General features: G+C 36.8%; 4 protein-coding genes across 38 annotated transcripts in view; 2 read left to right on the top strand and 2 right to left on the bottom strand.

Moving 5' to 3' along the window:
* The window catches only part of eya4 (EYA transcriptional coactivator and phosphatase 4), a 35,894-nt gene extending 33,522 nt beyond the window's left edge, over positions 1-2,372 (top strand). For 33 of the 34 annotated variants that reach the window (XM_084099058.1, XM_084099059.1, XM_084099036.1 and 30 more), the window contains one exon: positions 1,473-2,172. In XM_084099058.1, the coding sequence (XP_083955184.1) occupies positions 1,473-1,553 (81 nt within the window). In that variant the 3' untranslated portion in view covers positions 1,554-2,172. Of the gene's footprint in view, positions 1-1,472 lie in introns of all 34 variants that reach the window. The other variant, XM_084099033.1, reaches the window with a different exon arrangement.
* A 1,262-nt stretch (positions 2,373-3,634) lies between these two features.
* Positions 3,635-7,059, bottom strand: rps12 (ribosomal protein S12). Its single transcript, XM_084098053.1, has 5 exons — positions 6,860-7,059; positions 6,055-6,171; positions 5,761-5,863; positions 4,087-4,188; positions 3,635-3,729 (listed from the first exon to the last, which is right to left on the bottom strand). The coding sequence occupies exons 1-5, from the start codon at positions 6,871-6,873 to the stop codon at positions 3,667-3,669; spliced, it is 399 nt and encodes a 132-aa protein (XP_083954179.1). The 5' UTR covers positions 6,874-7,059; the 3' UTR covers positions 3,635-3,666.
* Positions 7,060-7,707: 648 nt separating this feature from the next.
* On the top strand, positions 7,708-12,729 carry LOC311072794 (SH3 domain-binding glutamic acid-rich-like protein 3). Its single transcript, XM_084098056.1, has 3 exons — positions 7,708-7,909; positions 8,272-8,439; positions 10,817-12,729. Exons 1-3 carry the CDS (start codon positions 7,865-7,867, stop codon positions 10,877-10,879), a joined length of 276 nt encoding a protein of 91 aa, XP_083954182.1. The 5' UTR covers positions 7,708-7,864; the 3' UTR covers positions 10,880-12,729.
* Positions 12,095-22,236, bottom strand: sh3bgrl2 (SH3 domain binding glutamate-rich protein like 2). 2 transcript variants are annotated; one of them, XM_084098054.1, is made up of 4 exons: positions 21,980-22,236; positions 14,846-15,031; positions 13,579-13,650; positions 12,095-13,254 (listed from the first exon to the last, which is right to left on the bottom strand). In XM_084098054.1, exons 1-4 carry the CDS (start codon positions 22,022-22,024, stop codon positions 13,192-13,194), a joined length of 366 nt encoding a protein of 121 aa, XP_083954180.1. In that variant the 5' UTR covers positions 22,025-22,236; the 3' UTR covers positions 12,095-13,191. The 2 variants fall into 2 exon arrangements, with proteins under 2 accessions (XP_083954180.1, XP_083954181.1); XM_084098055.1 differs by having other exon boundaries at positions 12,095-13,355; positions 21,980-22,233.
* Positions 22,237-22,830: the final 594 nt, after the last annotated feature.

Below are 22,830 nucleotides of genomic sequence, written 5' to 3'. Positions count from 1 at the left end.
TATCTATGATCAACACCCCCAAAGCTTCACAGTCCTAACCACTTCCTGGGTCGATATTTCACTCGGCAGTTTTCTTTTCATTCGGCATTATCAGAGCCCGTCTACGGAGAGCCTGCCCACTCCCTATTAAGTCCTATTGTTCCGAATTTTGGTTGTAGTTCCACCAGAGTTCCACTGGGGGCAATTGCCCATGAGTGCAGAATGAATGGGAGTCTATGGGGCTAGACGGCTAAATTTGTCTCTTTCACCCGATTGCCGTTGAGAAATCTCAGATTTGATTGTAGGTTTTGCAAGTTCAACATAGGTTATAGGTCGAAAGTTGAATGAACGAGTACTTATGTCCTTTCGATTTCTTACAGGTTGAGTTGTTGTTGCCCATAACACGCTAGCATTCTGCTAACGAACGCTGATTGGTCAGTGAAGGACTGATTACGACCAGAGATACCGCTTGATGGCATCGTGGCATCCGAAGCAGGACCAGAAACAAACAAAACAAAAACTCTTCTAGCACGTGTATTTACCTGTGTCAGCTGTGTTGTCGATGCCTCAAGAGAAAAGAAAGTGCAGAGCGCGAAAACACCAAAGTGACTGAAGGATTGCCGTAAAGCAGTATCTCTGGTCGTACGATGTGTATGACGTCTTTGACATTTTAAAAGACTTTTTAGTGACTCTAAAAAATCTAACACCCAGCAATGTGTAATTTCTTTGCATCTCCTTTCGAATACAACATTCTTTTCGAAAACATTTGATTTTGAGGGGTATAGCGCCATAGACCTCCATTCATTCTGCACTCGTCCTGTGAGCGCCCTCATATGGAACCAGAGTGGAACTGCAACCAGTTCAGAAGCCGGAAGTTTACTGAGAGTGGAACTTCTCCCCTTATTAGACATTCTCTGGCATTATGCTGTTTAATGTTGATGACCGCGTTATTTTACATTATGCATGTACTTGCTGTGGCTTGTTTCTGCTTCTTCTTCGCCTGTGTTTTTGATCAGGAGATGTGTCCTAGCGCCCCCTACTGCATAACAGTGGAAAGCCGGAAATGTCCGTCAATGGCGGGGAAAGAGTTCAAATGCACATTTAACTAGATTAATAAACAATGTAAAATACTGTTAATTAAAAATAATATACAATATTAATAAAATGAACCTTTCTGTAAAGTGTTACGGTTTTTGAGCTATCTAATAAAAATGTGTTTGTAAATGCTTCACTAAACTCTTTATAAACCCTCTGTAGATAGTTGTGGTCTAAATAACGTATCAGAGAATGTTGTTATTATTAATTTTTTCTATATGTGGTCTGGTTGATGGATCTCTCACCGCGTTTTCAGGAATGAAGAGAACTGTTGTGAACTATAACCAACTTTAAGAATAGACCAAATCTTAGTGGCTGACTCCGTAAATGAATGTTCAGCAAAGATATTCCTTATGACTCTTGTCAAACTCAAACTCACAGTGTGTTTGTCCCCACAGCACAACATGCCCTTCTGGCGGATATCCAGCCACTCTGACCTGCTTGCCCTCCATCAAGCACTGGAGTTCGAGTACCTGTAACACTCGACACCTGTATCATAGGCCTTTTTTGTACAACTATTTAAGAACAAGAGTACACTGCAATCTCTTTTTATGTTGTTGTTGTTGTCTTTTTGATTATTTTTAAGAAAACTCTGGCTTTTAAGATAATTCTGCACTGTCTTAAGAAGACTAGGACAGACTAGTATGAGGGGAAAAAGGGATTATAATGGTCAAACCAGGCTTGTAAAGAGCTTACTAAGGTCTTACGTCACACACACTGCATTTCATGTCTGAATGAGGCGAGTTCTTCCAGGGTTGAGGTGAACCCTTGAAAGCGCATATATCCACACTCATCTACAGGAGCTTTATCTCTGTCTGTACTGTAGACTTCATCTCCACTTAAACAACAAGCGATGTACTCTAACAAGGAGCATTTAGAATAGACACACAACTCATGTAAATTATTTTACAGGAACTAGATTAAACACTAAAGGACGCTGTGTTTTCACATGGTATCGTTTTGATTTTGTCTGGGTTTTTTTGTAAGTTTTTGACAAAAAAAAGTCTGTGTATAATTTGTTGTGCCTTATAAGATGTTTTGTGTGTCAGTTTTTATTTTGAGAATGTATGTAGATAAACGAAAAATGTAAACATTTGAGATTTTCTTGAGTTCTCTATTTTCTAAATGTTAAAAAAAAACACTTAATCTGCTGTCAATACTGGTGCCTCTGAACGAAAAACATTTACAATCCAAAGATTTTTTCGTTTTATGTGAGGAAACGCTCATTTGTATTTTGATTCAAATCATGACAGATGGAAAGAAAAGGAAAATAAAAGTCAAGCATCAGAAAAAAAAAATCTTTTAAATCTTTAATAGGTTTGGCTAATTTTTAGTTGTGTTATAACTTTAGCATTTTGCTGTAGTTTCATCCTGATGTAACACTGGTTGCATAGTGCTGAGGTTTCTTATTCAGGTAATGCAAGTCCCAACTACACTATTTTTCAATGTAATTTAAAAAAAAAAACTTTTCAAAAGCATGTTCACTTTAACTGAATGACAGACATTCATACAATTTTAAAGCCATGCAATTTGGAAAATTTGTATTTTTGTTATAGTTTAAAGTATTCCTGTATTCTTTTTAGGAGTATGCACTGTTAAATACTACAATTGCACAAAGCGTCACAAGACATGGCGTTAACCCTTTCATGTATGAATTATAACCAGTCAGGATTTTCCTTTGTTTTTTTACACATTTTAGAGATTTTCAGATGAAGAGATACTGTATTAAACAGTAAAAACACAGTATACTGTGTGTATTAAACCAATTAATAAAATGGTATAAAATCATGTGAGAACTATATATATATATATATATATATATATATATACTAGAAGATAATACAGCTTCAATTATTTCAAATGCAATTGAGTTTGTTTCCAGCAGAAAAGAACGTCATACAAGTTGAATGTCACGCGTCTTTGATTTCGGGACATGAGTGGCTCCATCAAAATCTCTACACCCAGTGAAGGTACAACTCTATGGGAACCAAACTCATACTACCCGAGTGTGTGGATTTACTCTTATTCGCTGATAATTCTGATTTTGTTCAAAATAGACCAATTTAGCTCAGCTCTGAGAAACCCTCAGAAATTTACATTGCTAGTTTTTTCAGTCTGAACCTCAATAGATCAATCAGGTGTCATCTAAAACACGCAGTGTTGGAGGTAATGTATTGCAAGTAATGCGTTTTATGTGATCATTAAATGCATTACATGTAATGGCCTTTTTAAAAAAGCACAAATGTTTTATACTCATTCTAATGTTATTTGGACTGAAGGCATTAATTGGATGACATTTTTAGGGTCCTGAGTCTACCACATAAGTAATTTATTTACTGTATAGACCACTACTATCATTGATTGCTATCAGGATGTTAAGAGTTTCAACCTGTATAACAGTGTTTATGAAAAACATTGCCAACCCTAGCTTAAACACTCCACAAGAACCAAATGAGATCAGAAGCCCTGACTTTACCTTAAAGTGGCTGAATTTCACTCGGTTTAAACCTTTGCATGATGTTACAATTCCCATGTCATTTAAAGAACACCACAAGAAATATTTCGTTTCCAAAAGATGTTTTATTTGGCGCCTTATTTCTTGGATTTGAAGTACTCCTCAATGACGTCCTTAGCCTGGGACTCTTTGCCGTAGTCCTGCAGATGGACACGTGAAAACATTAGACACTTTAAATAAACCTTTTAACACATCAAATCAATGCAATCCTTGCAATAAATAGAAGTAAACAAAATATACATCTTCCAGTTATCCAGTAAATTAAGCACATGTTGCCCTTCTAGGGGACCTCGAGAGTCAAAACAGGACCATGAGGCTCGTGTTCAGGCGTTCAATCTTGCCAAGACATAATAAAAAAAACAGACACAGGGCATAGAGAGCCAGCATCTGGACTCGACCTGGCTTAAACACCCTAAATCTGAAGCCCAACTTCCAGAAGGCATCATTTTAGATGAAGGAAACGTGAAGTAAATTAAAAACAGATTCTGGATACAAACCTTGATGACTACACAGCTGCAGCCCACCACCTTGCGGGGTTTGCCCTCCCTGTCGATCTTGCATAAACCGACCCACTCACCGAGCTTCTTATTGTCATCAACCTATAGAAGGGGACAGAGACTGTTATATTTTGCAACTACACACCTTTAAGCAGAGATTCAGGCATTTTAAATCAGGCTTATGGGTGCAAATAAGTTGTTGGCAATATCCAAGAGAACACGCTTGCACCATCGGAGCTCCGGACCCAATTATGATTTTTAATTAGCAATAAAAAGAAACTTGATCAACATTTTCTGAAGAGAAACATGAGTGATGCCTGCCACAAGAATAGGCTTTAGTTAATTGCAACAGTTATTAGGATGTTCTGGGTGGTCCAGTTCAAAAGAGCCCAATGCCAGAGCTCAGTTCTCACTTTCAATGCAAGCGTAAGGGATTTATTTTCCAATTTTATAGACCACCAAGACATTGGGTTTCAATCCTCCGGGAGACCCACAGCACTGTATATTTGGAATGTCTCTTAGCGGATACATGCAATTCAGTTTACAGACGGCTCTCCTAATGTGATCTGAATCAAGCCTGTTAAAGTCGCCCTGTAGTCAATCAACTTATTCCTTAACTTATCTTTGATAACCAAAATGACATTAAAAGTCTTCCTAAACTTCTTCATGTCTTAAAACAGCTTGATGTTACTCAACACCACTGCCTCATTTAGTATACGCGGTTCTATGAATAAGCAAATAATCCCCAGCTCCACTCACACCAGCTCAAAGATCCACTTGTTGACAGGTTTTTGAGACGGTCTTTGGGTCACAGCAGTTTTAAAGTTACACTGTGTAGCAATTAAACCCATTTAGCGGTGAAATTGTTTATGACTACCAACTGAATATTACTTTCTAGCCCCTCCCATTCCGAGGGCGTTTTAACTCGTACGGTGGCCGTATTTCAAATCTGACGGCAGTCGCGAGTAATCTCCCCCTCGCATTCGTCACGGTGCCACTGAGTGTAAAAACGCGAAAGGCGAAGCTTGAATTTCCAGGTATGTCCCTCTTTGGCGAATGTATCTTCAAGATGGAGGCACAACATGGCTGCCGCCATTCGAGCGGCTCGCTCGTATGTATTCTAAACGGCAGATTCTACGCTTACGAGAATACTTGATTAGTTGGTATAAGTAATTACACATTAATGAGCACACATTTTTGAAAGAACAAAGTGTTTTTGTTAAGAATCAACTTAAATTACACAGTGTAGATTTAAGGAGAAAATACTCAGCAATGGTGTTGACTTATGAATTTGTACATGGTTTGACTTAAAGCATATTAAAAACACCACATAGACAAACATTAAAAGCTTGATTTACACCACAGGGCGACTTACAAGAAAACATACAAAATAAGTAGTTATGCAAATCCCCAGGATTGAAAACCACTGGGCCAGGAAACAAATTGTAAAGCCCAATTTATACTTCTGCATTGAACTCACGTCGTAGGCTGTGTGTAGCAGCGTAGAGGCTCCGGCGTAGGTCCGACGCAGAAGTATAAATCAGCCTTTAGCCCAACTGAAAGTAACAGCTCAATTTCATAATCACTTGCAATAAGGACTTTTAATGATATGGGCCAATGCTTAAATTCTGACACTATGAATAAGCATTAAAGTTATTCTTATAGTGTTCCCACCTTGATGAGGTTGATCTGATGCTCAGCACAGAGAGCCTCCACCAGCTTGACATACATGGGCTCGTCACAGTTCGCTGCCAGGACGCAAAGATGAGCCTGGCGCCTGTGAAACGAACAAAGAAAGATCATGATGACCCTTCAATCTCCTCCAACAGGTATGAATGACACGTCAACAGTATCTCAGACAGAAATTGGGTAACGAATGGCAGTTGTCCTCAGAGACTTCAGAAGAGGGAGCCAAATTATCATCATAGATACAAAGCAACATCTTAAAATTAAGAAGTTATTTCTTACTTGTCGAGGGCCTTGGCGGCCTCACGAATACCGCGGGCCAGACCGTCATGGATGAGTGCGGTCTTCAGCACTTCAGGCAGAGCGGTGTTGACATCCATCACACCTCCGGCACTGATGCTGTGAAACACATACAAAAGATTGTTATGGTGTAAGAAGATTCAGGCGTGTGTGCACCAGTGTTTAAAGACCTGCGGCTTCTCAGAATGATGTCTCACTCATAATTAGAGTGAAGGGGTATCCGACTAAAGATTGAAAGTTCATCATAGCCGAGGTCACCCTATAGAGTTACTAGTAGTAAGTAATTTAACACAAGGACCAACATGGAGTTGATTTAGAGGTTACAGGTGTGTGTGTCGCACACATAAGCATACAAACATGCACATACTTATTTAGTGTGTGGCACAAAAAAAGAATGCATTTAGATACAAGAGGGCCAATATTTACTGTTTAATGAAAGTGAATTGGACTTAAGTTATTCCGTTAACAATTTATATTAAGCCAATCCTCGCACAAACTAAATCAATGCTTCAAAAAAAAAAAAAAAAAAAACCCAAAAAGATAAATTAACAAAAGTCACGTGTGGAGTAACAGCCTCTAGTCACCGTTTACTTTCATTGTACTACGCAGCCCAATCTGTTCTCATTATTCAACGGAAAAACATGACTTTGAAACATGAGGGCAAGTAAAAACTAAGTTTAACAGTCACAGGTATTCAATATGTTTTCTCTATAAAAATTAAATTATTGCATACTTCTAGCGTGGATGCATCATTACTAAATAGCGCAGTGAGAACACAATCACTCACCCTTCCTCGGCCATTGTAGATTAGCGATGGATGAAAGGATAGATTTCTGAAATAAAGGCATAATACGATCGATATATTAATATCCATTCCTTCCGATACATCTTTGATCACTTTAAAGACAGGATGTCAAATATTTAAGACCGATTCTGTCAGAGAATACAAAAGTTCGCCCTACCTTCCCTCTGACTGCGGGTAAAGAGGACGTCATAAGGTCGACAACGTTGTTTTAAGCGCAAAAGGCCCCGACGGTGTCCATCTCACTGCCTGCATGGAGAGCCACGCGGAACTCTTTTTGTGGCTTTCAGGTTAGAGTTTGCTTGTTCTATTTCAGAATTGTTGTGTTGATTTTTTTTAAATGTAGAAAATATATTGATCAATATTATTGAACGCCATTTTAATACTTCTTAAATGTTCGCTTAATCCAAAACGATGGCATAGACGGTAGACACCTTAATCCACCACTAGGGTGCGTTATGTACACGGTATATAATACGCGCCTCAATTTTTTATATTTTTATATGTATAATACATGTATATATTTATATTAGTATATTTGTTCACTTAAAACACACTTAAAATGTATACATTTTCTAGACCTCTGAGCCATTTTTAACTGCTTCCAACCTATGCTTCCAACTAACGTTAGTGTCTGGATGATTTTAATACATGTGGTAAGTGACCAGGTAACTTAACGTTACTTGTTGGGCGCACTGTAATTTATGTAGGCCTACTGTGTTATCTCGGTGGAGAAAAAAGAGAGAATAACCCCCTCATGCAAGTTTAGGCATGCCACACTGATATATTTTACGGTGTGTGAGTGTGTGTGGGGCGGGGTGGAAGAAGTTCTTGTGGTAGGTGGGGCTGTCAGGTGAACTGTCAAAACTTGCTTTCCTGGTCCTTGAGTTGGCTGAGTTTACTGTTTTTAAACGTACACACAGCTTACTGAAATACTTCAGCAGCCACTTCTGTTTTCAACAAACCTTTTGAATTTATCATTTTTAAAAGATGTCCGTCACGGTGTATTTCAGCAGTGTGAGTGGCTCTAGAGAGGTGTGTATCTGCATTTGTATTTGTGACTTTTATGACTGTCTAGCATTTGATACTCGCTGTTTGAAACTTAAACTTGCTGAATGATGACATGATCTTGACTGTTTTATGTGTACTCGTTTGTTTCGTATTAAAACGTGCTAGACAGTTGTCTTTATGTCAGTGAAGTGAAGAAGTTGTGTCCTCTGGATTATGTGAAGCCTTTGTATGTGTGTGTGTCTGTTGAAGGATAAAACATTTCCAAGGTGCTGAAGAACATGAAGATTTGTAGTAAATAACAGATAGTTGGGGATAGTTCATTTCTTGTCACATGTCTTAAGAAAGTGTGTTGTCAAAGGTACATTGTTTTCCATCTGTTTCTTCAGGTAAAGCAACATCAGTCTGCGATTTTCCTGTTCCTGGATTCCAAGAAGATCAAGTACCGTGCTTTGGACATCACATCAAGCACTGACGTGAAGGAGGAGATGAGGAAGAAAGTGGGAAACCCCTCAGCGATGCCCCCTCAGGTCTTTAATGGGGACAAATACTGTGGGGTGAGTCTCATTTTGCTATCTTGTTTTTGATATTGACCTGTAGATCAAGGGACAGAAAGTACTCTCTATTTTAACTGCATCAAACCAGCCTAGAGGGAAATGGTCAATTGATTTGATTTTATGACAAGCTTTAGACGTCATCCTGCACCCGTCTGCTACACTTTTACAGCAGTGATTCCTTTTAAACAGTCTGAACCCAATTTATCATTATTTGTTATTTCTTATAGTTTGCAGTAGTGTTGTCACAATACCAAAATTATTGTTTCGATACCGATACCAAGTCAAGTATTGCGATTTCGATACTTTTTCGATACTTTTCCTGAAAAGGGAGAAACACTCTCAAATATCATTGCTGTGCTTTATTTTAAAACCGGGACAACATTCTAATCATATAACACACTAATAAATGAACATATGAACAGCAGATATATTAAACATTTGAACAAAATATGAAATATCAAAATATAAAAAATAAATTAGAGCAATGACATTCAAGGTAAAAAAAATTATAAATTTAGCAGCATTATCTCATTTATCATAAGAAACATAAGAGCTTTATCTTGATTCTGAACTTTGAATAAAAATATTTACAGCGATTATATTAAACAATGTTTAATATTGGTAACATATGATAAGCCTCATTGGTGATATATTTGGCATGTGGGGAGAGAGTTGTGGAAGGCCTATGCTTCATGTTAAACATAAATATATAGCAGCAAAGACAACGTCGGCAGTGTTGACGGCAAAATAGGCTACAGAATAATTCGTTCTGTATTGAGAGGTGCAATATTTGAAAATCGATAATATTTTTTTTTAATTAGGCTACATTTATATTGTATTTATGTCAAATCTTTCAAACATCAAAATGTCATTTATTAATATGTATTCGTGTCAAAATGACATAGAAACATATTTTCCTATTCTATTTTGCCTGGAAACGCTTCCAACACGCTTGCGTGTCGCGTGAAAAATAGGCGTCGGTTCTATTTCTAGCATGCACGCGTTTTCCGCGCGTCTCGAGCTGCGCCCAGACGCGTGTGTCACGCAGGCAGTTAACATGGGAGCCGAAATAAAAACGGACACGACACGCAGCCAGTGTGTCGCCGGCCTTACAAATCTGGAACGCGGTCATTCTTAGAAGTATCGATACTAATAAATTAAGGAATCGTGACGTTTTTAATTTCCGATTTACTTTTGAAGTATCGGTGCACCGTGCAACAGAGCAAGGTAGGCAACGTACTTCCATATGTCACTCCTCGCGTCATCTTTTTCTACGAGTCGTGGACCACTTGTGCTCGCACATGCAGCCATCTCGCTGTAGTGTTTTGTCACATGACACTGACAGCGGCAGGTTCTTTGCTGCGTGCGTCAGGAAACTGATAAACCGAGTATCGATACTGATAAATTTAGGTATCGTGACGTTTTTAATTTCCGAGTATCGCGATACTTTTGAAGTATCGGTACACCGTGCAACACTAGTTTGCAGAAGTGTTATATTAGACCTTCAATGCCATGTTATCTTTAAAAATGACAATTGATGTCATGCTAAAATTAAATTAATATTTTAATTTGCATTAATATTTTCATTTTAATATCATTACAATCATTCAGATGAATGTTTAGAAAGAAAATATTTTCATTTGAAAAAAATATTTTGCATTACACATTAATGTGACTAAGTTCAGTATGCATGAGCTTGTCTGTTAATTATATCAGTTCTAAGTCATGGGAACACAAATTAAATATTTCCAGAGAATTACACTTTTACAGTTATTAAGAAGAGCACACAAAGGGCAGGCTATATCCTGTAATAAAGTATAAAAAACATGGAAATATTCTAAATAAACACTTGTATGGGTTTTGCAACAAGTGTTTTGAACCACTGAGTCAGTAACTGGGAGATGCAAAACAAGTTTTTGCAGTGTATGTTAAGGCTATTAATTTTGTTGCACAAACAACACTTAAAACAAAAGACTTTGCATATAGACACATGAGACCTGTCAGGCTTGTTCACTTTCTTCTAAACAAAAACACACCCTTTAAAACACTCCCATCGACTATAGATGTTTCCATTGCTTGAAGTGCACCAGTGTGTTTTTTGTGATCGTCTGCCGCCCTGGGGAACATCTTGACATTCTCTTATGATGCTCAGAACAGCGCATGCCGCTCACAAATGAGCAAATAATCACACAGCTCAGATTCCAGACATGCAGTGTGTCTGGATGTACTTTACCACTAATGCCTGAGCAAATGCTTTAAAATCAGCTCTTCAGGCGTTCGTCTTATTCTTTCGAAGACACATTTTTATTTGTGAAAACCATTAAAAAGTATATTATATAAATATATATATAAGCATATTCTGTGTTTGTGTTCATAGGACTATCAGAAGTTTTTTGATGCAGTGGAGGATGGGAAACCAGAGACATTCTTCAAACTCTGAGCTACTATAGGCACACTACACTAAATCCTTGCATTTTTAATAGAGATTTTATATGTTGAGGAAATACATATTTTGCACCATTATATGTAAAAAAAAAAGAGAAGATTTTCTATCAAGTGTATCTTTACTAATTTTTTTATCTACAAGGGTACCTCATCACATTTTGGAGTAAAGATGAGCAACTTCCCTATTTGTCCACTAGGAAGCAGTGTTAAATCTATTATTACTATAATTCAGTGGCCATGTGTTTTTCCTCTTAATTATATAAGTAGTAAGTCATGGCAACACAGATTGGACATGTAAATGCAGTTTATTCTGGGAGGGAATAGGTTTAGCTGAACTTTAGCTTCCTAATTTAAAATAGTCTTTATATATAATTGTTTATGCATATTTAATTATTTTGAGATCAAGCAATATTTGGCAGACCTGTTGAAGACTCTGCTGAAGACATCTTTCCTGTATTTAAAAAATGTTATGTTGTTTGAACACTGTATCCATTTTTAATAGTATTCAATTCATGAGTAGCAAACATCTGTATCTATTTATAGAGGAACCATATTTTCTCACGCTCCCTACATCAACCGCTTATACTAGCTAAAGCAAAACTGACACATTCAAAGGCATGCTGGGATATCTTGAGTGTTCCAGTAGTTTTTTTTTAAAGGTTATGCAGTCCACCCATATTATACTATGACAATAGCTTATAAAAGTATTTGAACAATTAATCCAGGACAACACTCATATTATGCAAAACAATTGATTAAAATAAAAATAATTTAGGTAACACTTTACAATGAGGTTCATTAGTTAACATTAGTTAGCATGAACTAATAATGAGCTGCACTTATACAGCATTTATTAATCTTTGTTAATGTTAATTTCAACATTTACTAATACTTAAAATCTTGTTAACATTAGTTAATGCACTGTGAACTAACATGAACTAACAATGAACAGCTGTATTTTTATTAACTAACGTTAAAAAATATAATCAAATACAGTAACAAATGTATTGCTCATGGTTAGTTCATATTAGTTAATACATTAACTAATGTGAACTAATGAAACTTATTGTAAAGTGTTACCAGAATTTAAAAACAAATATTTTTTTTAAATATAGAATGTCACTTTGTTTGATATTTTGTTTTATATGCAATATTTTTTAAGTGTCAAAATGCATTTTGGGGCCACTGTGATGAGAAACACAAGAAACCATCAGCTTTTGAATATACTTTATTACAAATTAGATACATTTATTCATTTAGATTATGAAAGTAAACAACAGTAACAGTACATATAAAGGAATGACTCCATTTTACAGAATATGTGTGTGTAAGACAAAATGGGCATAAAACGTAATTGTGTCCTGAGAATGATGTGTGTGTATGTCTGCGTAAACATAAATGCAGAGCTCATTCATGTGGAATCATTTAATGACCGGGTGGGAGGAGCAGAGCAAGAAGTGAACATCATAATGAATAGTAAATGAAAATGCAGACAAAGTAGGTATGGGAAAGTGTCTGTGTTTTGTTTTGGGGGGTTTCAGAGGAGAATGGCAGTAGTTTGCCCAAGCGAATTGCTCCACAAAAACAAGTAAACCAATATTCTCCCCAGCACTGTATGATATAAGTGAATATATAAGCTACATAAACGTGTGAGCTGAAAGTTGAGGCATCACAGTGTTGTGCATGCTACTACCCCTGAGAAGAAAAACACACATTATCAGACAGTTAAAGAGGAAAGACTTGGATAACCTCAAACAAGACACAAGTTCTTTTTTTTTCCACCAGAAGGAACAAAAGGCTATAGGAATGAGATCTGAAATTCTGATAATAAATCATTAAGTGTTCAAATACTGATTCAGAACCAGTTTTACTCAGAGAAGCCATGAAAAGCCATTGCGGGGCATGGAAACACTGAGCTCAGATCAGCACTGTTACACTGAGATCTTAATGCAGGTCAGGATTCTATTTCCTGTTTTGGCTTCTGGTCTGAACTTCTTTTTACAAACAGATCAAAGCCTATGGAAAAGAAAACATTACCTGATTCTTTTGCTGTATCCCTACATTTCCTTTTGGCCATCTGTCTGAGCTCCTTAACAAAGAACGATTTAACAAGAGACTTGTACATGCAACCTTGCAGACACACAAACAAGTTCACTTCCATCCTGATATCCAATTTAAAAAAGAAGAATAGGCTTTTCATGCAACACGTACAACAAACGAAACCAAACATAACATATAAATACTTAATTAGGCCATAGAAAACATTTGTAACCACCCTGTGTATGTGTTTGAACAGACATACGTTTCTTAGGAATAGCTGGGCTGGAGGGCAGCAAGTGTTTTGGCAGAATGCAGTGCTGGCAGTGAGGGCTTCAGACCAGGGGACAAGAGTTACATCACAGGAGAAAGAGGCAAAACCACAGTGTTTCAGTCTATGGAAATGTCAATGACATGGTTCAGGCTTCAGAGTCCTGCAGAGAACGGAATTTAATTCAATTAGATGTTAATCTAATGTTTTATCTAATGAGAATAGCCAGGAAACTCATGAACTATATGACATACAAAAAAAATCCTCCTAATAATCAGTATGTTGTCTGGCTGTCCTGTAAAAATATCTATTTTGTTTTAAGAATGTTTCAGTTTTTTGTACTGGACAGTGAATTGATTTAAAGACAGGTGGGAGTGCGTTTGTACCTTTACAGAGGGCAAACGGAGGAACGAGAACACCGTGTTCGTCTCTTTAGACTGGAAGAAATCTTCATAATCCTGAAAAATAATCGAATGATAATGACTGAGTAGAGTTTATAGCAACAGCAACTGTGTTTATAGCACTATTTGTCTTTAAAATTGGATATCTGCAAAACATCAAACTAAACCTACTGATTCAGATGATATAAACTATGGCATTAAACATCTATTAACATGATCTTAACATGAAATTATATTGTTTTCTTAATATAATCCTTTTAAAATAAATAACAATAGCTCTAAATGTAAAACCTATTAGAAGTGTCAAAGTGTCTTGCCCTCTATTTATGTCAAACAGTTAATCGCTGTGACGTTGTGAAGGAAGCGGATCTACTGTTCTGATTGGCTAAAAGAGGTGCTGGGGGCGGGGTCTGAGAGTAATCAGGATTATTGTGAGATTAGATCATTTGGGCACTCAGCAAAATCCAGCCATTACTGCCATGAGTCATTCACAAAATATAGAAACCTTACCTTAACTCAAACGTTGAGTGATGAATCATTTCTAATTTAAGATTCAAACTCATAAACGTCTTTCTGATACTTCAGCCATGTATGGTAAGAGAGTCACGGTGACATATTACACTACAAATCTAATTCATAAATAGAGTATGTGAATGTGAATATTAAAGTGTGTTTTGCCTGCAAAATCTGTCCTTTAAAAAAAAAACTTTGTAAGAATTAGGCATGAAAATGCCTAACCATATACCTTATATAATACATGTCATGCTTTAATGTGATTGGCTAGAGAAACACAATAAATACTACACTAGAATGTAACTGGCTGGAAAAGATAGCAGTGCTGCACAGTTTACACCATGGATTTTTGTTTACATGTATTGATTTTTAATAAACATCCTCTCAAACCAACCAAATGTGTTCATTGGCCAGACAGAGAGCTTTTAGGTTATCATTGATTTAACTGTTTGAGAGAAAGAAGAGTATTACTTCAGCAAACCCATCCCAATCCCTGAGACATTTTACTAAGCCAATTAATACCATATGAATTAAGGTCTGTAGTATATTGATGAAGATATAACCAGTGTGTGAGTATCTATCCAACAATAAATTAGCTTCTGATAGAAGATCATTGGTTAATCTTTGAATAAGTTAATGATGTTTTAAGGGGAGAGGTTACATCACCTATCCAGTGTTTGACATATCAAGCATATGGATTTTTTTTGTTAAAAGAATGGCACATGTGAGGCGGACTCACGCCGCAGTAGTCGTCTCCATTGAAGATCTGAGGGGGGAGAGGATTGCCCTTTTCAGGTCGTTTCTCCTCAGGAATGTTCCGGTACATCCAGAACCTCTGATCCTCCAGCATAGTGATGTCAACCTCCTCAAAGCTGATCCGGTTGGCCTCCAAAAATCCCACAATGGCTTGCTGGTGTTTCTTCACCTGAGGAAACGCACAGTGAAGTTCTTCGGTCAATCTGTGGTAGTTCTTGAATGATCTGTTATTAAGATTATTAGGGCTACTCTCAAATTAGAACTTGAGTATGAGCATTTGTGCATTTGCATGAATATTTATTTGAGTAATTATTTATTCAAAATTGGGAAGTGGTGTAATCTTAAGGAAACTCTGCAAGAGTTCACTACTGCAGATACTTATCACATTATTTGACACATTTAACTCTGGTTGTGTCATGCAAAATACATTTTAATAAAGTAAAATTAAAATGTAATTTTTTTTTTAATGTATTCATTTGAATATTAGCCATTTAGCATTTTTACATTTATCACCTATAAATTGGTCCATTAATGACCATTTTTGGACTGATCATCCTTGTAATTGTCAGCCTTGAAACATGTTTAATATAACAGGGTTTACACTTACAGTATAGTTATGCGTTTTTGTGTGCATACGTGTTCATTTGTCTATTCTAAAAACACACAGATGGACATTCCCATTAGCCAGATGTAGGAGGAGAGTATTGATCAACAAAGAGGGATTCATTTGAAAGTAAATGGAAAACATATTGTTGAAATGTACACACCTTAAAAATATTTTCCATAAAACATTTAAAGCAAATCAAATTTAACCCAGAAAACAATGAAAGACTTTGTGTGCTTGTTGTGAGTGTCCATTTGTGTGATTTCATTTTTTTTTTTTTTTTTTTTTTATCTGTTCTTTGTCTGGAATCCTGTGTTAGGTTCTGAATCCTTCTCTATTAACATTAAATAAATATGTTGTCCTTATCTTACTCACCTGTCTGTCACCATCTGCACTCACTGACTGCACTGTACTATGTTTAAAAACTCAATAGGTTCATTCCAGTGCAACAATGCCAAGAAAAGCAGACTTTCCAAAGTATAAACATGTCTTTTTTTTTTTATTCCTAGCACTCATATTTAATGAGTGCATTAAGAATAGGCACACAGAGATGAAAAAACTTCCAAAAGAATAACATTACTTTTAAAAAACCCTTCCTTATAAGAACTCGGTAGACTTGAATTGATGCATCAGTTAACATTTAGAAAGCTATAAAACTGAAAAGTATTATTAAAAGCATATTAAGTAAAAAAAAAAAAAAAACATACTGATGACCGAATGTCCATTTATAGCTTAAACTATCCCTTTAACATAAAAATGTGTGTACACCCATAAATATTTAAACACACACACAAAGTTAGGGTATGCGATTTTTTATTAACACTGTATGTTATTGTCACGATATGTCAGTTGTGTTCAGGAAGTTTCAGTTTTCATGGACTTTTAGTTTGTTTTCATTCATTACATGTGTTCCTATGTTTGAGTTTTCCTGCCAATCATCATTTCCCTTGGACACTAATCATCACAGCTGTTCGTCATTTAGGTTATCACCATGTATATATTAGTTCCTCGCCATCTCTCTGTTTGTCCGGTCTCGTTTGCGTTAGCACTTGTCTGTATCTGCCCGGTGGATGTTTATTAAACTTCGCATTTGAACTTATCCTGATCTTCTTCATCTGTCTGTCTACAACCCTTGCTTCTTTCTTCACATCCTGATAGCAATCAACAATAGAAGTATGTACATAGATCTTCTGTGCAAGTCTCAGGACCAAAACATTTTTGTCCAATCATTGCATTCGGTCCGAATACAATGATACGATGTCCTACCTGTCTGTCAACACCTCTTTTTTTACAGTCTATGGTCATGTATTACCATACCTCCGCGCACCCTGCTCGCGCAGACATCACATGTCATCAGCGTGTTCTGTAAGGCTATGCAGAGTTGTATACACACAAGCTGTGTTTGAAACCATCCCCTATGCTGCTTTTGCATAGTTTGTGCTTGCTGTTTAATAATTATTTGAAACTTAGCAAACTGGCAGCTCCAGTAGTAAAACAAACTTGAATTCTGTCATGGAAACTATGTACAACCCTTTATTAAACAATGTAATAATCAAATAAAAAAGGAATTTATGATATTACGCTGTACCCACATTGGAGCAGAGGTTTAGAAATTGGATGGATGATTCAGCTGCGGGCGCTCTCTTCTGGTCAGACACGGGAATTCATTCAGTGCGACCCTTAAAGTGCATTATGGGTATTTTCTAGTCGTTGAGTGTACATTGGTTGTACACTCGTTATTGCAGTGCATTATGGGTGAATGAGTGCATTCGATAAAGTCCACTATGGTTATGAACACCACTAAAGATGGTTGTCTCCTAAAATAGTGCCCTATTTAAGGGTATAGGCGGTGTTTTTGGACACAGCCACAGTCACCGGGTGCCATTAAGAAACAGCAGCCGCCTTTTACAGTTCCTCCTGAACCAAAACAACAAGCTTATGCTGCCTTCACTCCATGTCATAACTGTATTTACAAGATGGCAACTCGTGTCATTCTACCGGATCTAATCTACGGATTTTTGCATTTCTATGTCAATACTATCAACACTGAAATTAATCTACCGCAGTCATGTGGTACAATTAAGATCTCTGTAAGTTGTTTACGTTCATTATTATTGCAATGCTATGTGATTTGAGACATGAGGTAGTTTAACGCCGTCTCTCATGATGTTTTGCAGACTGCTTTGTGCTTTCATGTGTTTTGAAGGAGGAGTGGAGACACTCTGAAGGAAGGGAGGAATCTTATGCTTTCAAAGCTAATGCTAGCCTGTCCGAAATTGCCTACCCTACCTTTAAGATAATGGATTAGCTATATGTAATCCGTAAGATGATGGTATATACATTATCCCTACTTGTAAAAACTTCTTTTTTTTTTTACTAGATAACCCATTGTTAGTATTCAGTAATATTAAATAATATTTTTGACTTGAATGAAACTAGTTAATTTAGATTATCTTTTTTTCGGTTGCCAATTTTCCTTGCTCACCAGGCTCCAGGACTGACACGTTTTCAATCTGAGCACCTAACTATATGAGAGGCCTAGTTTCAACAGCTGTATGAGAGGGAGTGACTTACAAAAACACACACACACCATAGTTTGGAAGTATCAAAGTGTGCTGTCCAGACTCAGAGAGAGAGAGTTTTTGGATGTGTCCTCATTGTGGAGGAGGACAGATGGAGTACAAAAAGTCCCCTGCCTTACCTCGCCTTGCCTTCCCTATCTTTGTCTCTCTCTCTTTCTCTGCTGACTTTGCAGGCTGTGTTGCTGGGCACCGCATGCAGAGCTGTTTAGATTAATTTAGTCACTAAACACACACCTCTGCACATAGAAAGCACAAGTGCAGAGAGATTCATACTCAGTGATGCATTGAGAAGCGAATCAAATATCTCTCACACATACACAAAGAAAAAGAAAGAAAAGTTAGAGCAGCTCTCTATTAAGCCGTCTGTGCTTAAAAAAAAAAACTCTGTAAAACTCCAGCCCTGATAAACAGAGACAATAGCAGCTTCAGCCTTGTGTCAACCCAGCACAGTCACACAATGCAGCTATTGATTCATCCACACAACAAAAGACTGAAGACATAGACATTCGCTGTCCATATGATTTATTTTAAGAACTCCACTTCTCTTTCTGCCACAACCTATTAATAAATCATCAGGAATTGTGTGTTTTGTACATGATGTCTAGATATATACACACATAGATGCCTAATTAGCGCCACTATGGCTACTTCTATGGCCCACTATGTAATGTGTCTACCACATTGGACTGATCAAAGTCGGTCCGTGAACATTTGAGAGCAAGTTGACTGGGCTTCTGAAACCGTAATTAGACGCATGCATGAATATCTATATCTGCAATCAGCAGACATAAGCAGATGATTTTGCTGAACAACAAGACAAAGGCGTCAGGTAACACAACATTAAAAAGTTTCCAAAGTAAAAGTAAAAATATAAAAAGTTCCATAGTAAAAACCTGTAATATTGAGTGAATACAAAAACACAAAACCAACACATTCTCACCTGTGAAAGGTTATCCCCATTCTTCGGGAATTTAAATCTTGGCGGTTTCACATCCAGAATCTGCGTGATGTTGTGGCATTATTGATTCTTACTGTGAGTGACAACACGCTGACTGGATGGAACGGTCGAATGTGGAATCTACATATAGGCTACATATCTATGATCGAGACCTCTCTTCTGACACTTTCTGCAGTTACAGTTGGTGGCCAGCAAGTGACAGACTAAATTATGAGTTGAGACATTTATTAATTCAACTGATTTGTTTAAAAATGCTGATTTGTTCAGAAATGAAACAAGCCATCTGTCTTTATGAGCGAGTCTTTGAATCATTCGTTCAACCGTTTTGTTTGGAACTATGGATCAAAAACAGACAAAGTAACATCTAAATTACAAAATTACATCTAAAATGTAAGTTACTTAATATTCACTTATGTTACAGTACACTGAATTGTTGTATATAAGCAATATCATTCACAACCGTTTCCTATTTTTATAATATCGTGCTGACTCTTGACTACGGCCAATTCAAAGTCATTCTGATATATTCGGAAATTCAGCACTTTTGCTTATGATGTTTTTATATAGCCTACACATAAAAAATAATCAGTGTTATTTTAGTTTAGTAGGCTATATTTAGCTTTATTTCAGTTATAGTTTTAGTCATTTGGTACTTCAACTTAAACGTGTTTATTTCAGTTAGTTGCCAAGTCAACATTATTAATGTGAATGTTTTTTTTTTAAGTTTAACTTTTTAGCGTTCACATCCTCGTAATCTCGTAATTACAACTTGTACCACCTGACCTCACCTGACCACCTGAGTTCACAAAATCACGGTATTTACGAGCATTTGGCTGGTCATATGATCATGAGGCGGCCTGCTCCACTCAGTTAAACTACTCAGTTATTAAACTACTGATATGACTGGATTCTTATCTTAACCATCTGAATGTACATCATCAAACATATTTTTCAAAAGTACATATGAAGTTTTCAGTCCAAAACTTTTTATTAAGGGAAAAAGTGCACTTTTAGAGAAAGATAAATCCCATGCGGTTGAGAGTGTCATTCTGTTCTCAATCAATGAGCTGAATGCAATCTTACCACTCAGACTTTCTTAAAACACTTACTGAGCCTATATCACTGTCGAACCCATCAAACCACTAAGCTTAGCTGACTGAAAATCACTCAGTGAGTGCTCTCAGTCTTTGGCATGCATATGTGGTTGGAGGTGGATGAGTGTAACGAGTGGAAAAGGTTAGTCAGGGTTATGACCTTTATAATCCCCTTCTGATCAAAGCTTATGAGAGCTAATGTGAATCAGGGTGTATTTGTGTAGCCTAACTTTCAAAATTTGCTGTCATTTAAACAGTGCTCTGCACAGACAGGAAATCCTCTTTAGGTACAGATTGGTTTCATCAAACATCACTCACTTCACGCAAACATCCTTTTGACACAAAACATATGTTATATAACAAACACATTTGTAATCTTAGTGAACAAACACACACACACACACACACACACATCAGTACAACTGGCATATTTCACTTTTCTTTTCTAATGATCATCTTGTTTGCCTTCTACAGAAGAGCGAGAGCATGAAAGAGATGTTTGCCTATATGAGAGCAGTGTGTGCTGAGAACATGAAGACTTAAAAATAGCTCTTTTTGGGTAAACAATCCGGGTCTTCTAGAAATAATGAGATAGCGGAAATCAGCGCATAACTCATTTAGACTATTACCTCATTCTGGCACTTTTAGGTTACAATGCTGAAAGTACTTGCCTATCTGTCTGCGAACATCAAAAAACACACGCTTCATCTCCATATCACAGCTGTCAAATACACAGTGAGTCACTATACAAACATCATTTGATAACCATCAAACACCAAATGAATGGCATTAAATACAGGAAAAAAACGATTAAAATTGCACATCCTTCCTCACAATCTCTGTTCAGAGACTGTGATCTCCTCGTTTAAAGAACTAAAAATCAATGTCACTGGAGCAACCAGCTAAAAGGCTGAAATATAATCCCTGCTCTGAATGAATCAGGATATTTCTCATGCTTTCCCTGCAGGCTGCATTACAGAGCGATTAAAACAGAGCTGATCTGCACGCCATGCGATTGTGGCATTGGAGTTGGTTTGTACTGTAAACATGAACTTTGTCCAGCCTAAGCTTTATGACTGGTTTCAGTGTGCCGAGGTGGACAACAGCTTTGGATTATCTCAAATAAAACATAAACCACATCTTATAACCATTAAAAAACACCTGATAGAAATCGTTGCTAAACATATAGATCAGAACTGAGCTTGACACTGATTATGTAATGAAATCCATTTTAGATTCATAATAAGTCATGTCTATCCAGAATGTTCTGCACTGTGTGGCTTGAAAACAGTCAGACCTCCAGCTTTTAGTTATAAAGTGGACAAGAGGTCTTTAATAGTGTGCACTTGACAATAATAAAATACAAAAATGTACCACAGTGTAATACCATGTTTTTATAGAACCATGTTACCATTGCACATGAATAACTCCATGTTATTCCATGGTTTATATAATTACCATGGTAATGCCATTTGACTTAACTACTGTGGTGTCACCTGCAAGAGAGGGTGGGTTTCCCATGATGGGCTAAGTTCATAAAATCAGTGGGGCTTACTTGAAAATAAACGCCAAAAATGTCTTGTTGTTGTTGACATATGCATATATAACTCATGTGCACATAAAAACCTTAATGCGTGCCATAAATGTATCACAGAAGCAAAATTATTCATTTAAATCTGTATTCTTACTTTTGTCTAATCTATTCCATATAATAATTATTGAAATATATTATGTATGACAGTCTGTCATACATTATCTATTTCAATAATTATTATATGGGATAGATTAGAAAAACACAACAGATCACAGAATAAATTTTCCTAGCAGCCAGTTTTACAACATGTAACTCTTAAATGCGCGATGTAAACATGTTACTCACCGCGACAGACCCGGACGAGGAGGCGATATACACTCTGATGACCATCCTAATCCTCACTTGCCCTCTCGAAAAAGAATGAAGCCTGGTTAAGGTTGCGTTCTCTCGTTCTGTAGACTTCTTTGGACCTGCGGTGACGTCAACTTCACCCTTTGAAATTAAAGTGAGTGCGCGCGCCCAGTGTGTTATAATAAAGCCGCTCGCGCTCCATCAGTGCACTTCACTCCACCGTCGGGAGCGCGAGACATTCAGCGCTCAGCTCCAGCTCAAGAAGGTAATCATGGGAAATGTAGTTTTAATCTCCTAAAAAAAAACGAAGCCTATTCTTGTTATCATTAATCCGTCGTAGGGAATTATCATGTCAAGAACATGATGTTAAGTTAGTTAGCATAAATATTATTGTCATCATAGTTAGGATGTTGCTGCCAAGTCAATATTGTAATGTCATTATATGAGGAAATAGGCCTATAGGAACACTGTTATAGCCTAATGTTGCCACCATGTGTTTGCAACCCAGTGTTGTGGGAAGAAAGGCAACAGCAGTGTGCCAAAGTTTTATTATATAAATTTATATATAGGCCTAGCCTATTACACACACACACACACACACACATAATATATATGTATATATATATATATATATATATATATATATATATATATATATATATAGCACCGTGCCAACAGTCCTATAGGCACATTAGTATTTAGTATAGACAAAAAAAATTGTATACACAAAAAATTATTTTAAGCCAGTTATTTATATCTTTTGCTGAAAAACTGAGACAGAATAAATCCAGAAGAAACGTCTCCAAGACGCTTTACCTGCAAAGGAAGCTACCTGAAAAACTGTG

The sequence above is a fragment of the Abramis brama genome, assembly GCF_963993115.1.
Source record: "Abramis brama genome assembly, chromosome: 22".
Taxonomy (NCBI): domain Eukaryota; kingdom Metazoa; phylum Chordata; class Actinopteri; order Cypriniformes; family Leuciscidae; genus Abramis; species Abramis brama.
Note: the sequence above shows the minus strand (reverse complement) of the source record. Positions and strands in the feature narration are given on the sequence as shown.